A 12,734-nucleotide genomic window follows, 5' to 3' on the forward strand; every position below is an offset into this window, starting at 1 on the left:
CTCTCTCTCTCTCTCTCTCTCTCTCTCTCTCTCTCTCTCTCTCTAATTCTTGATAACAATCCTGAAATCACCCGTTTATAATGATCTGGAAGAGGTGGGTCAAACTACCTAAAAAAATTATAAGAATTGGCTCGACGATACTTTGAGCACCCATAAAACCTTCTTCCTGGATTTGTTGGCTTCCAAGTGATGCAAATATGAACTTCAACTCCACAATGACAAAATACAGGACTTTGATTCATTATCACAGTCTGGAAAAAGAAAAAAAAATTAAAGAAAGCTTCAAATTTTAAGAAATATGAAGGAATGAAGCTTCAAATGTTATATAATAGAGGGATGATGTGTTTTACATTGAAGGAATAAGAACCCACTTAAATAGGCTCCATTTTTTACCGCTGGGTGTTGGGAAGGGGGCTCTCACGCTCCTAAACGTCGTGAGACTCATGCAGCAGTTTGACTAGGACCAACTGACGCCACATGGGATGTGTCCATGGTCAAATGTGTTTATTAGTTATAGGTTTCACGAGTTTAAGTGTTTAAATAGGAAAGACGAAAGTTTGTGTATCGACTTTCAAAAGCCCTACAAGTTTAAGTGGCCAGGAAACCATTACGCCTTTTTATTCTATTTGTTGATTGTCATCTGTTCGTTTCGTCTTTTTTTCTCTTCTTCTTTACCTTTTTTTTTATTGGAAGGCCTGGGCCATATGTAAGCAACGATAGCCCGCACTTGACATTGCATAAATAAAAGTTTCCTTCTTCGCTATTTGCCTTGTACTTCACTTTTTCTTCTAACTATCCATGGCCCTATCTGGAGGTGTAATATTTGTAATTTCTCTAATTTTTTATTATCTATAATTAGTATTTATTGTAATTTTTACGATGTAATATTTGTTTGCAAACTTTTATTTTTGGTTTATGCGATTTGACGAGGCTTCTTGTGCTTTAGATTAAATTTTTTCCTCACAATAATTAAAATTTAACGATCAAAGTTTATTAAAGAGACAAAAAATACGCATATTATTTTTATGACTTTCTCATAATATTAGCAACCAAATAGGAAACATGAAAAGTAGTTTGAATGCAGAGTAAGTACGAGTTACCAATAGTGATAGAGCTTAATTAATATTCATGAAATGTGTAATTAATACAACGATGAATCAAATACGTATTATAGCTTTTAAAATTAGAAAATGCAAATTTATACGCCGTTCATGTGTCGACAAGACTACTGCATGCCCATTTATGTAATTGCACCATTTATATATCGTCACCCGTTCAGAATCCTATCCACTCCACCTCTCACACACACAAAACACACACACTTCTGTAATAAAAAGTCTTTATCCCCAGTCGTTTTTCTCTCTCTTATTTCCTTTTAACCAATTTCTGACATTCGTCAAACTTCCTTTTTCTCATTTCAGTCATTACAAAGAAAGGATAACAAGAGAGACCTTCTTCTTCTTCTCTCTACAGCAGGAATTTTGCCCTCGCTTTTACACCTTCAACTTCAGTAGTATCCTCCTCTCCATTTCGTCCTGTCACCGGTCTTCCGGCGACTTCTCCGATCATGTTTTCGCTGACTATGGAGGTTACATGACATAATCCATTCAGTTCCTTGAGAGCTTTTGTTATTGAAGTAGTGTGTAATATAGTTGAGTGGAGGAAAATGGATTTATTGGAAGGAGTAGGGGAGAGTTCGTCACCGCCGAGGAGTTTTGGGAGCTGTGCAGTACTGTATGATATAAAGAACGATGTCTATAACCGTCTTGTCCAGAGCGGAAATGCGGAGGCCGTTACTAATCCGGAGTTGCTTCGTGAGCAGTTGGATTCTCACTTCGCTCGCTTGCCTGCTAGGTTTCATTTTCTCTGCTTTAGCATTTTTCCTTTTTTCGCTAAAATATGTATTACGTTTACTTGCACCGTCAAATTAAATACGATTTTTCAAGCTGAATTTTCTGTGCAATTCCATCTGTTTTCTGGAGTGTAGAGAGTCGGTAATTTCGTCATCTTAGATAATGAGAGGATAATTAGGAATTTGTTTTTCTTCGAGAGTGTATATTGTAGAAATATGAGAGGTCAAATTTTGTGTCTATCTATGTATGTATTTATGAATGGAAGCCATTATTGCTAGGTAGTATGAATAGTTAAGCTATTTATGATATTTGATTAAAGTATTCAATAAAGTTATTAGCTCTATGTTTTTTCTGTATAATAGTGGAACTCTGGTTGTGATTAATAAAGTAATTTGATTAGGAAAGTCAGATTACAGCATGTTAAATAATTTAAACTAGCCTCAGGGCTTTGGTTTAATGATAAAGGTAGTGCGGCACATGATATTTTGTAGGCGCACGCCATGAGTTTGAATTGTGTTGGTGAACCAAGTCTGCTAGTTATTTAACAGTATCTTTGATGCTTCAGTTATGGGTTGGATATTAATATGGATAGAGCGGAAGATGTGTTGTTGCACCAGAAGATTCTTGTTAGGGCAAAAGATCCCGATAATCAGCCTGCTTATCATGTCCGATATTTAGAGGTACGAACTCCATTCATCATATAGCTGCCAGTCTACTACCACTTTGGTGCCATCAGATATTGCTGGTGGATTCTGTGCTGTTTAAGTGTATACTGTGCTTTTCCTAATTGCTGTAGTTTTTGTTTTTGTAGCTTTAATGTTCCTTCATTAATCATTGTCAATTTCTTTCTCACATGCGTCTGTGGTTCTCTCTTTTACTGATTTGATTGCTTTATGTGTTGTTTCAGACGTGAATGGTTGTTGATATGCCATCTGATTTAAGTATCTATTATTTGGATATCTTTTTCTATATGCACCCTTAAGATCACTATTCTTTTTTATTTGATCATTTCACGTGATGGCTTTGTTGATTCGTTGGTTTTCTTGGGCTGGATTCTCCGGGAGTTTTCAGCCATTATTATATGTTCATCTGCATTTTGTTGTTACTGTGGTTTCAATGACCTTTGGGCTGTTTTCTTCATTAATTAAAGGAGACGTAGCTTTACTGCTGAATCTTTCCTTCAGTTCTACGTATTATAGTTGAATTATCGTCTATAAAAGACAGATGAGGATTCGGTTGAATCATTGTTTATATGCCATCGGAATTAGGTATCTATTAGTTAAATAATCTGGCAAGATCATAGTTACGTCATGTTGGATATATATTACAGATGGATTCTTGCTCTTTGTAGATTACGTTATGTTTCATTGCATTGCATATTTCCTTATTTCAAACTTTATAGTCTTAATATGTGTACGTTTCTTCTAGAAATTGGATTTTTCTTTGATGTAATCTCTATGGATAATTCACATGGCACTTGTTTTCCATTTTGGTTTGCTTGACAGAATTATTGGACTAGATCCGATGATGTAGAAGGTCAGCATGAGTTCAATGATCTTCCGACTCAAAAGCCAGGGGGCAGCTTAAATAATGAAGGGATCAGGTACATTTTACAAGTTTGACAACTTTTACATGGTAATTTATTTTGACAAGGAACTTAGTTTTACCTATCGACTAATATGCTTTAATTTTCTTTCATCTGCCTTCTCATTGCTACTTAACAAAATACAGGAAACATATGAATGACTTTGAAACTTGCTCTAAGCTTGAAGACCTAAATTTGGAAGTTAGACAGAATTTTAATGGCAAAGAGGAAATTCCGGCAGAAGATTCTATCAGAAGGTAGTTTCAGAGCAAACTTCTATGATTATTTCTCCTCTCTATTTGTCTTTTATTTTTTATTTTTAAAATTTACTTTATAAGTAGCAAAGCTTCTAGAAAACGGAGGATAATCTAGTAATGGTAAATTTTGTTATGAATCTGAAAGTTTCTCTGGAAAATTTGGATGTAGCATTTATTTAACTTGAATTGTAGTATTTGCAATATTCCAAATACTGCATGTAATGTAGATCTAGAACAAGTTTGCATTTATTGAGTTCTTATGCATCCAAGATTGTTGAATGAGAAAATCGTGGTTCATTAGAAAAAATTGCGGCCGAAGAAATATGAATGTGATTCTCAAAATGTGAATTTTGCTACATAGAGGGAGAATTAATTGTTCTAATCTGAAAGGTAAATCAAGCATTTAAGTTTAAGCAAATTTGTAATTCCAAAATCACTTGTAGAATCATATTGTTAGTCAAAGTCTCTTTGCTGTTAAAGCATGCAAATGAATCCATCTACTTTGATCGGCCAATTTGCATCTTCAGTTTGGTTAAAAAACTTGTGGTATGGATCATTTAAGCCACAAAAAGGATCAACAATACTAGGCTCATGCTTTGTCAGTCTCTGCAGAAAAATACGGACAGGTCTTGCTTTCTTATGTTTCTTTCCAAGCTTTTTCGCGCTGCTTCTTCAACCTTTGTCCTCTACACTTTTATTTTCTTCCGACTTCACTGCAAATTTCTTCCTCTACACTTCTACATTTAAGTTTAAGCAAATTTGTAATTCCAAAATCACTTGTAGAATCATATTGTTAGTCAAAATCTCTTTGCTGTTAAAGCATGCAAATAAATCCATCTACTTTGATCGGCCACAATTTGCATCTTCCGTTTGGTTAAAAACTTGTGGTATGGATCATTTAAGCCACAAAAAGGATCAACAATACTAGGCTCATGCTTTGTCAGTCTCTGCAGAAAAATACGGACAGGTCTTGCTTTCTTATGTTTCTTTCCAAGCTTTTTCGCGCTGCTTCTTCAACCTTTGTCCTCTACACTTTTATTTTCTTCCGACTTCACTGCAAATTTCTTCCTCTACACTTCTAATGGCTATTCTATAATTATTAAAAATCTATAGGATGTTGGCAATGATTTTGTCTGTTATGCTTTTAGCTGTAATGTTTCTAACATCTGAATCTCAAAAAAGCAGATTGCAAGTACCTGCAATATATTCAGTAGTTGACCACCAATAATTGTAGTGCAGGCATGACATTTCGCATATTCCAATCCATGAAGTTATCTTTTCCACCATTGACAAACCCAAGCTTCTTAGTCAGGTAACCATAAGAGGGTTCATATACCTTGAACCTTTTTTAAATTTTTTTTTTTTTACCTAGAATACTTAATTGAAGGTCTGCTCAGTTCGATTGCTAGCTCTTTGATGTTGTTTTCTGTTATCTCTAGCTGTGTTTGCTGTAAGTGGAATACTGAAGGGGGAGATCACATAGAAGTGTTTGTAGCATGTTAATTCTATTGACCAACTCCTATTGCTAGATGATGGACCTTTTGTAAGAAATTTGTAATACAGCTTGAGTTTCATAGAAGTTCTAAAAGACTTTTTACTATATTCTCTTCTTATTTTAGTCAATACTCATCCATAGCTGTGGTTTGTGTTGCAATGAACCTTTGAGCTTTCTCTTCGCGAATTAAAGGAAACAAAGCTTTATGTTGAAGATATAATTAAGAAAGTGTGCTACACACTTCAACATGGTATCATAGTTAGACTGGCCTTACGCTTTCAGATGAAATGGCCACACACTTCAATATGATACTAGAGCTGCATTCATCAATTCTTGGTTTACCCAATGTTGGGTCCCCAAGTCATGTTATCCACGTTCTAGTTAATCAGGCTTGGACGTGTGGAGGAAGGATGGTAGATTGTTCCACATTGGCCTAGGGAATCGGTTGTTGTCTCCTTATATGGTCTTGGGCAATTTTCACCTTATGAGTTAGCTCTTAGGTTTGAGAAGGCAACACACTTCAACATTTTGCTTCTGGATCTTTCGCTTTGTACAATAAATTTTTGGTTTGATCCGATATAAAGACATATAAACATTCGATTGTGCCTGGTTTCTGGGTTTTTTCCAAATATAACACTTCTGATGGTTTGTCTTGTGTTCATTTTCATATTTTTGTCTTCATGCTAAAAGTCCTCTTTGAATGCATATATCCCGGCAATTTTGCATAATGTTATGATGAAATGGATGTGAGAATTCATTTTTTTATATTTCTTTTTCCCTGATTAATGTTATCTCATGTTCTCTAACTGGCTTTCCTACTCTAGCTCTCTGCTTTACTTTCTGATATAGGGCTTAACATCCGAGAAGCTCATGTGTTCTCAACAACTGATGGGTATTCATTAGATGTATTTGTGGTGGATGGATGGCCTGTTGAGGTATGCTTTGTGTTGCTCACCATTTTTCTACTAAGTTTGATGTACAGATTCTGACGTCTTGTTTATATCATTTCGCATGGCCACTTTCTTTTTTGGTGTTTCCGGTAATAGCTCTTAATTCAATAGATCTTTGGGGTTTAAACTTAAAAGAACAAACGATTTAGGGGCTCTATGATTATGCTCTTATTTTAGTCTCTCAATTTACTATTTCTGTCCCTAAAGTCTTATAAGTATGCTGAATAATGTCTTGGTATTGTTGTGGTTAATCATCATGAAATATAAGGAAAATCTTGCTCTTCGAAAATATAAAAATAATATACACACACTGACACACATGAGGAAAACCTTCCATATGGTCAATACAGGGTAGTGTAAACCTCAGTAAAAGTGAGCATTGTGATTATATTTCTTGCATGGCAGGTGTCTGCTGTGTACAAAAGTTGCTGACTTTGCCATGTTATCGTCAGGATACGAAGGCTTTGCATAAAGAACTGGGGAAAGCAATTTCCAGATTTGAGGTGATTTAGTTTTGGTTTCTTCTTGTTGTGATGTTATTCAGTTAACCCTTTATTCTTTTTCTGTGGAGTTCCAATAAATAATCAATTGTTTTGGGGTTGCTTGTTTGTTGCTATTCAGTTCTCCGAGGATAATAATCATTTGAGCTTATAAAAAAAAGAATAATAATCATTTGATTTCTAGAACATAACTGCACTAGATAAATGTGAATTAATAGGGGGAAGATTTTTGGTTTATGTTTCAGATGCTTTTTTAATTATCTGGAGAAGTTCCACCTCAAGCCCGTGCTGGGGCTGTCTCAACCTTTTCTATAATAATCCTTTTGGATACTCTTAACAGAAAGACTAGAGATTCCTACATTAATAGGCATAAGAGGGGAAATTTATGAAAGCTCACGGGAAGGATCTTGCTCCTATTGTTTCAAGGCGTGCTGCTAGTTGCATATGCCATCTCTCTAAACGGAAAAGGAAAAAAAGTTTCAATAATTTAAGTTCCATTGATGTAGCCTTTTCCTACTTAGGGTGGCATAGGCTAGGCCATGAGTACCTTCGGAAAAAGGAAACTTATGGGTAACTTTAAACAATACCTATATGGTATCATATTTATGTGGATGATATAGCTGCTATAATCTTGAGAGCTTCATTTCCAATTAGCCATCATCAATTCCTTCTAGTTGATATGTGATGGATACCGTTATTGGAATCTCCTCAGAATCTACTTTGTTGTTGTATTATTGAAGCTCATTAGTGTGATGTAATTTACTTACCAAGTTATAAGGAACATACTTTCTGGATGACACAGGGATCATGGTCTGGTTCGTCTCGTTCAAAGTCAGCTGTTGAAAAATATATACTCGCACGATCAAAACCTGAAGATTGGGAAATTGATAGAAGATTACTGAAGATTGGGGAAAGAATTGCTTCAGGATCTTGCGGAGATTTGTGAGTTTTGGATTGTATTTCTGTGGTTTTTCATGAATTCTGGGTTCCCAGCTTTACAGGAACTTTATTCTCTCCCTTCTCTTCTAAACTTTACTCATATGAAGGTATCATGGGATGTATCTTGGTATGGATGTTGCAATCAAGTTCATTAGATCTGAGCATTTGAATGACACATTGGAAGATGAGTTCGCTCAAGAAGTAGCAATTTTGAGGTGAGTGATCTAAGCTCTTATGTTGTATGAAGCTTATTTGGGCTGGGGGATGACACAAAAATTACTGGGTTGCTTCATCCTTGTCCTGTGCTGTGTTGCCTACTAGAGGAATTATATCAACTTGTAGAGCAAGCTCGAAGTTAATTCCAGGTTGAAGACTTGTGCGGTAAGGTACTAAGAGTACAGACCATTCCTTTGGCGTGTAAATCAAGAAAAAAGTTCCAAACATATATATGATGGATACATGATCCTCCTTATGTGTATTTCTGTATATTATTTTCTTCAAATGCTAGTTACATTTGTTCTTTGGTGATACTGGTACTAATACAATTTTATAATACAAAGCATAACGATGCAAATCGGGCTTTATAAAGAGATGTGTTATGATTATTAATATTACGTGTGTTGTAATATTTTGTGGACATATTACTATATTAGTGTTACCACCTCTCAGATACTCCTCCACGATCTTACTATTTAATCTTATTGCATACAGGCAAGTTCAGCACAAACATGTTGTTCGTTTCATTGGTGCATGCACAGAGTCACCTCATCTGTGCATAGTTACAGGTATGATTAGTGCTGGGCAAAAAGTAGCGTGGTCTCTTCGAGACTATGATTATAATTATTTCATGGGTAAATTCATGTCATGGCTTTCTGGCTGTCCTTATATTTAAAATCAAAGTTGTACATTCTCAGCTGCATGGCAGTAAACTGAAGAGTATGTTTGGTCATTCATTGCTGCAATCTTTTCTGTACTTTATTTTTTTATTTTAATGTACCATCTAGTTATTGTTGTTATACTTACATGATATTCGGATGGGGATAAGTGTGATTTAGAGGAAATTTAGTTTTAGAGAACTCCTAATTTTGCTTAAAGGACAAATTACTCACCAGTATTGAATTGAGATTGTCCCAAATAGAGCGCAATATATAGAGGATTCATATTGTCAACCCCGACTAGCATGGTTAAGTGATGATGGATTGATAGCTGCTGCATGCTTTTGCAAAAAAGCAAAACGTGGTCTGTTGCATGTATTTGTTTTCACAGTTTTTTTTATATCAATGCAAGGTTGTGCTCATAACGCTCTACTTTTGAAATATTCATATACCGTGGATGACTTTTTTTCAAAGGTATATGTGGACTTATGTCAGCTGATGAAAATTATATTTATTGACTTATTCTTGTGTTAATGCTGATCTTTTTTGTAGAATACATGCCTGGTGGGAGCTTGTACGACTACTTGCATAAAAACCATGTCATATTACAACTCTCACAATTGCTAAGCTTTGGAATTGATGTCTGTAAAGGAATGGAGTACTTGCATCAAAGTAATATTATTCACAGGGATCTGAAGACAGCAAATTTACTTATGGATGCAAACAATGTAAGTTGCGCAAACAATGAAGTAATTTCATCCTTAATCGTGCTACAACATGACTTCATGAGCACCGAGTCCACTTTCCTTTGGTCATAAATCAATGTTCTTCAACATCAGAAAGTAACTCCAGAAATAGACATTAGTCCTAATAAAACAAATAGTATTAAAAAATTCGAATCGCCAAAAAATATTTCCAAATATTAAAAAGAAGAAATACTCTATCAATATGGAAATTCCATTATTTTCTAAAAGTATACATTCAAAGATTATACATTGATCTATTTCTTCAGTTTCTACTTTTCAAAGAACTGCTATGTTCAGTGCTTACTCTATTGGACTGGAGGTTCGTTTTAACTGGTACTATGTTGTAATGGGATTGGTTGTATTATAATGGATTGAAAAGGAATGTCCTATTATTTGAGATTTTTTCCATAACGAATTCATACTGTTACTTTGAGGAAAGAGCAGGATTCTCTCTGTAAAAGTGCAAGCTTTTGAATTTTTATGGGTCTTCAGACCTGTCATGTTTTCTGGGAATTAATTCTTCCACCAATTTGTTTCTTTTTTTAAGTGCTCATGATTTGAATGCCTACCTATTCTATTTGCTTATGTTTTGCATTATCTACACCACACCTATTTTGATTGACTTTGTAATCTGTGATAAGGTTGTTAAAGTGGCAGATTTTGGTGTTGCTCGTTTCCAAAATAAGGGGGGTGTCATGACAGCTGAGACTGGAACATATAGATGGATGGCCCCTGAGGTCTGGCTATTTTCTTTGCTAAATTTGTGAATATTTGATTCAGTACGGAATATCAGATATGCGCCTGTACCCTGATAAGCTAGTTAAACATACAAGTGATTTTGTTGTGGATGGAGCCCACTTAATTTAGGCAGTCAAATAGAAGGACTTGCCTAGCTTGTTGTGCTGCTGGAAGTTCTCCTTGCTGCTGCTTGAGTGGAAAAAGGATGATTCATATATGTTGATTTTGATAATATTTTTAACCCTCAGTTGGGATAACCATTTGAAGCTTCTCGTCCTTTTTAGTGCATAGTTTTTAATGCTCCAAAGATCCGTCTTTTATTCCTTCTGAATCTTATTAAATCTTTACCTGTATATCGGATTCTAATGCTTTTATGACAGTATTAATTAACTTCTCTTTCCTATTTGTTTTTGTTTGTTGCATAACATAACATAGTTGTACAACAATTAAAAGAAAAATGACATGGTTGTACATGGGTGCTCGAGACACTTTGGGAAGTCTGCTCATTGGTGCTAATACTCCTTTACATGCAGTCGTCATCAGTTGGGCTCTTCTAGTTTTAAGCTGTAATTTTCTGAAATTGCTTATAGCGATGAAGTTTCTAGGATTGATTCTTCATAGTTTTGTAATAATATGGCTTTCCTAAGATGAGGCATTATTCCGTAGTCCTGCACAAGATCTCGCTCGTGATTCCATGCTTCTCTATGATGGAGGAGCCTACGTGCTTTGTTTGTCTCTCTCCACCTCGTTTGATGATAGATAATTAAGACCAAGGGCTGCGTTTGTGGTGTCTAACATATATGAAATACATTACCACATCCATAACTATCCTGTCTGCTACTGCATGCTTGGTCTGTTAAACTTTTCTTTTCCTTTTAGGTCATCAATCATCAGCCATACGATCAGAAAGCAGATGTGTTTAGTTTTGCTATTGTTCTTTGGGAGCTTGTAACAGCAAAGGTATTTGACTACTCGTGAAAGAAGTCACATAATGGCCATCAGAAGTTAAGGTTGTGCCTCCTTTGATTCATGTACTTTTTTATGTTACAGGTTCCGTATGACACCATGACCCCACTACAAGCTGCTCTAGGAGTGAGACAGGTCTGTATTGCAAATTGCTTTTAGCACGTGGAGCATGTTGTGAATCGTATTTTCCCGTTAAGCAAGCTAGTCTGTTATTTTAGGCGTTTGAGGGCTTCGCATTTTGGGAGTGGAAAGGCTCCTTGCATATTTGTGCTGTAAAACTTGAACAGATATGAAGTTTTGTGTAGTGCTGTATAGTTGGTTAATGTAGCCTCATTACATGCTAACTATGTTTTATGAACCCCTAAGAACAAGTGAGATTCCTTTTATCTAAATGATAGTGTGCATAGCTAGATTTTTCCTGCAGGTGTAAAGTTCCAAGTCCTTTAAACAGTCTTACGTCCTTGGATCTTGAGTAGATGTGCATAGTTGGAATTTGGATTAACATTCATGGGCCAAATACCGATGCATGCAATATCTATATTATGTGCATGATTGCTCGTATAGCCATTATGATATTAATTAAGGATAGTGACTTTAGAAAAGAAGGAACACTTGCAAAGTCAGATGATACTTTTCTCGTGCCATCTGTTACATTTCATTCTAACTCGTGTCTGAGTTTGACTCTATTATGTTGTCTCCTAGGGCCTCCGACCCGAGCTTCCAGAGAATGCACACCCGAGGCTGCTAGACTTGATGCAGAGGTCTTGGGAGGCCATTCCTAGTGATAGACCCAGCTTCTCTGAAATACAAGTTGAACTTGAACTACTCTTACAGGAAGTTGAGGTAAAAATATCTCTATACATTGTACTTCGTCCGATATCCCTCAATTAGATTACCATTTTTTAATGTGCGTCTTCCGATTAATCTTGTGACTATTTCTATTATTTGTGTCTCACAGGATGCGGTAGCGGCACCAAATGAGAGATGAGCATGTGCTACATGTATTGGACTAATGATACACTTTAACAGTAACAACAGAGGATTTTCTTTACCAGGCCATATATATGCAGACCTTTATTTTTTGGGTGAGATCTATGTTACAAGCGAAAGATACAGAGGACTGCTGGCTATTTTTGGAGTTGATAGCAAAGTGACCCGATTTTCTGATTACACATTACTGCATCAAAAATACCACTAACATCCTTGTAACATCTTTTTTTTTCCCCTTTGAGGAAAAATGTAATGTCTTTTTTTTTTTTTAGAGGTGGGGTTTTGGGGGATGATAAAGGAGTTTGGGTGAGAATTTCGCAAGTGTACCAGCGTTCTGTTTTACGAGTTTGGTTCAGATCAACTTCTTGTCTGTTACTTTCTGTTCAATTGATTGCGCTGTTGTTTCACTTAATGAGCAAGTTTGAGGAGAAAGCTCTTTGTTGATGCTACGTATAGCTGATGTATCAGTTGGCTTGAGAATACTCCAATTCATTTTTCACGTGGATCTGTTTGGCTTGAGATGCTACAGATAAGATATTTTAGATGTTATAATTAGTGTCGCAGAGTCAGTTTTCCTTGTCCTTATTTTGTTATATTGACAGGGGGGGAGAAATTTAAAAATAGCTCGATTTACAACTGGTCATTCAAAAATAGTCACGGTTTTAAAAGTAATCGAAATTTAGCCACTTTTCATGTAAAGATAAATCTGAGCGAAAACACTGTTTAAAACCCGGAAAATATGCCCGTATGTTATACTAGAGTTCCAGCATAAGTATGCTTGAACTCCAGCATATTATACGGTAGTTCCAGGATAACTATGTTGGAACTCCCGTATAATAT

General features: G+C 35.7%; 1 protein-coding gene across 1 annotated transcript; it reads left to right on the top strand.

The window, feature by feature from the left end:
* Window positions 1-1,289: 1,289 nt before the first annotated feature.
* On the top strand, window positions 1,290-12,306 carry LOC107800247 (serine/threonine-protein kinase STY46). Its single transcript, XM_016623397.2, has 16 exons — window positions 1,290-1,854; window positions 2,419-2,533; window positions 3,359-3,456; window positions 3,585-3,695; window positions 4,935-5,007; window positions 6,015-6,125; window positions 6,593-6,643; window positions 7,443-7,582; window positions 7,687-7,794; window positions 8,291-8,364; window positions 9,007-9,182; window positions 9,842-9,937; window positions 10,818-10,898; window positions 10,989-11,039; window positions 11,607-11,747; window positions 11,863-12,306. The coding sequence occupies exons 1-16, from the start codon at window positions 1,667-1,669 to the stop codon at window positions 11,890-11,892; spliced, it is 1,644 nt and encodes a 547-aa protein (XP_016478883.2). The 5' UTR covers window positions 1,290-1,666; the 3' UTR covers window positions 11,893-12,306.
* The last annotated feature ends 428 nt before the right edge of the window (window positions 12,307-12,734 follow it).

The sequence above is a fragment of the Nicotiana tabacum genome, chromosome 16 (genome assembly GCF_000715075.1).
Source record: "Nicotiana tabacum cultivar K326 chromosome 16, ASM71507v2, whole genome shotgun sequence".
Classification (NCBI taxonomy): domain Eukaryota; kingdom Viridiplantae; phylum Streptophyta; class Magnoliopsida; order Solanales; family Solanaceae; genus Nicotiana; species Nicotiana tabacum.

Excerpts from the sequence above, each read along its gene's own strand:
- LOC107800247 (XM_016623397.2), top strand. The coding sequence starts at position 1,667 with ATGGATTTATTGGAAGGAGTAGGGGAGAGTTCGTCACCGCCGAGGAGT. Across the intron at positions 1,855-2,418 it reads TTCGCTCGCTTGCCTGCTAG|TTATGGGTTGGATATTAATA; the intron begins GTTTCATTTTCT and ends TTGATGCTTCAG. Across the intron at positions 8,365-9,006 it reads TCATCTGTGCATAGTTACAG|AATACATGCCTGGTGGGAGC; the intron begins GTATGATTAGTG and ends TCTTTTTTGTAG.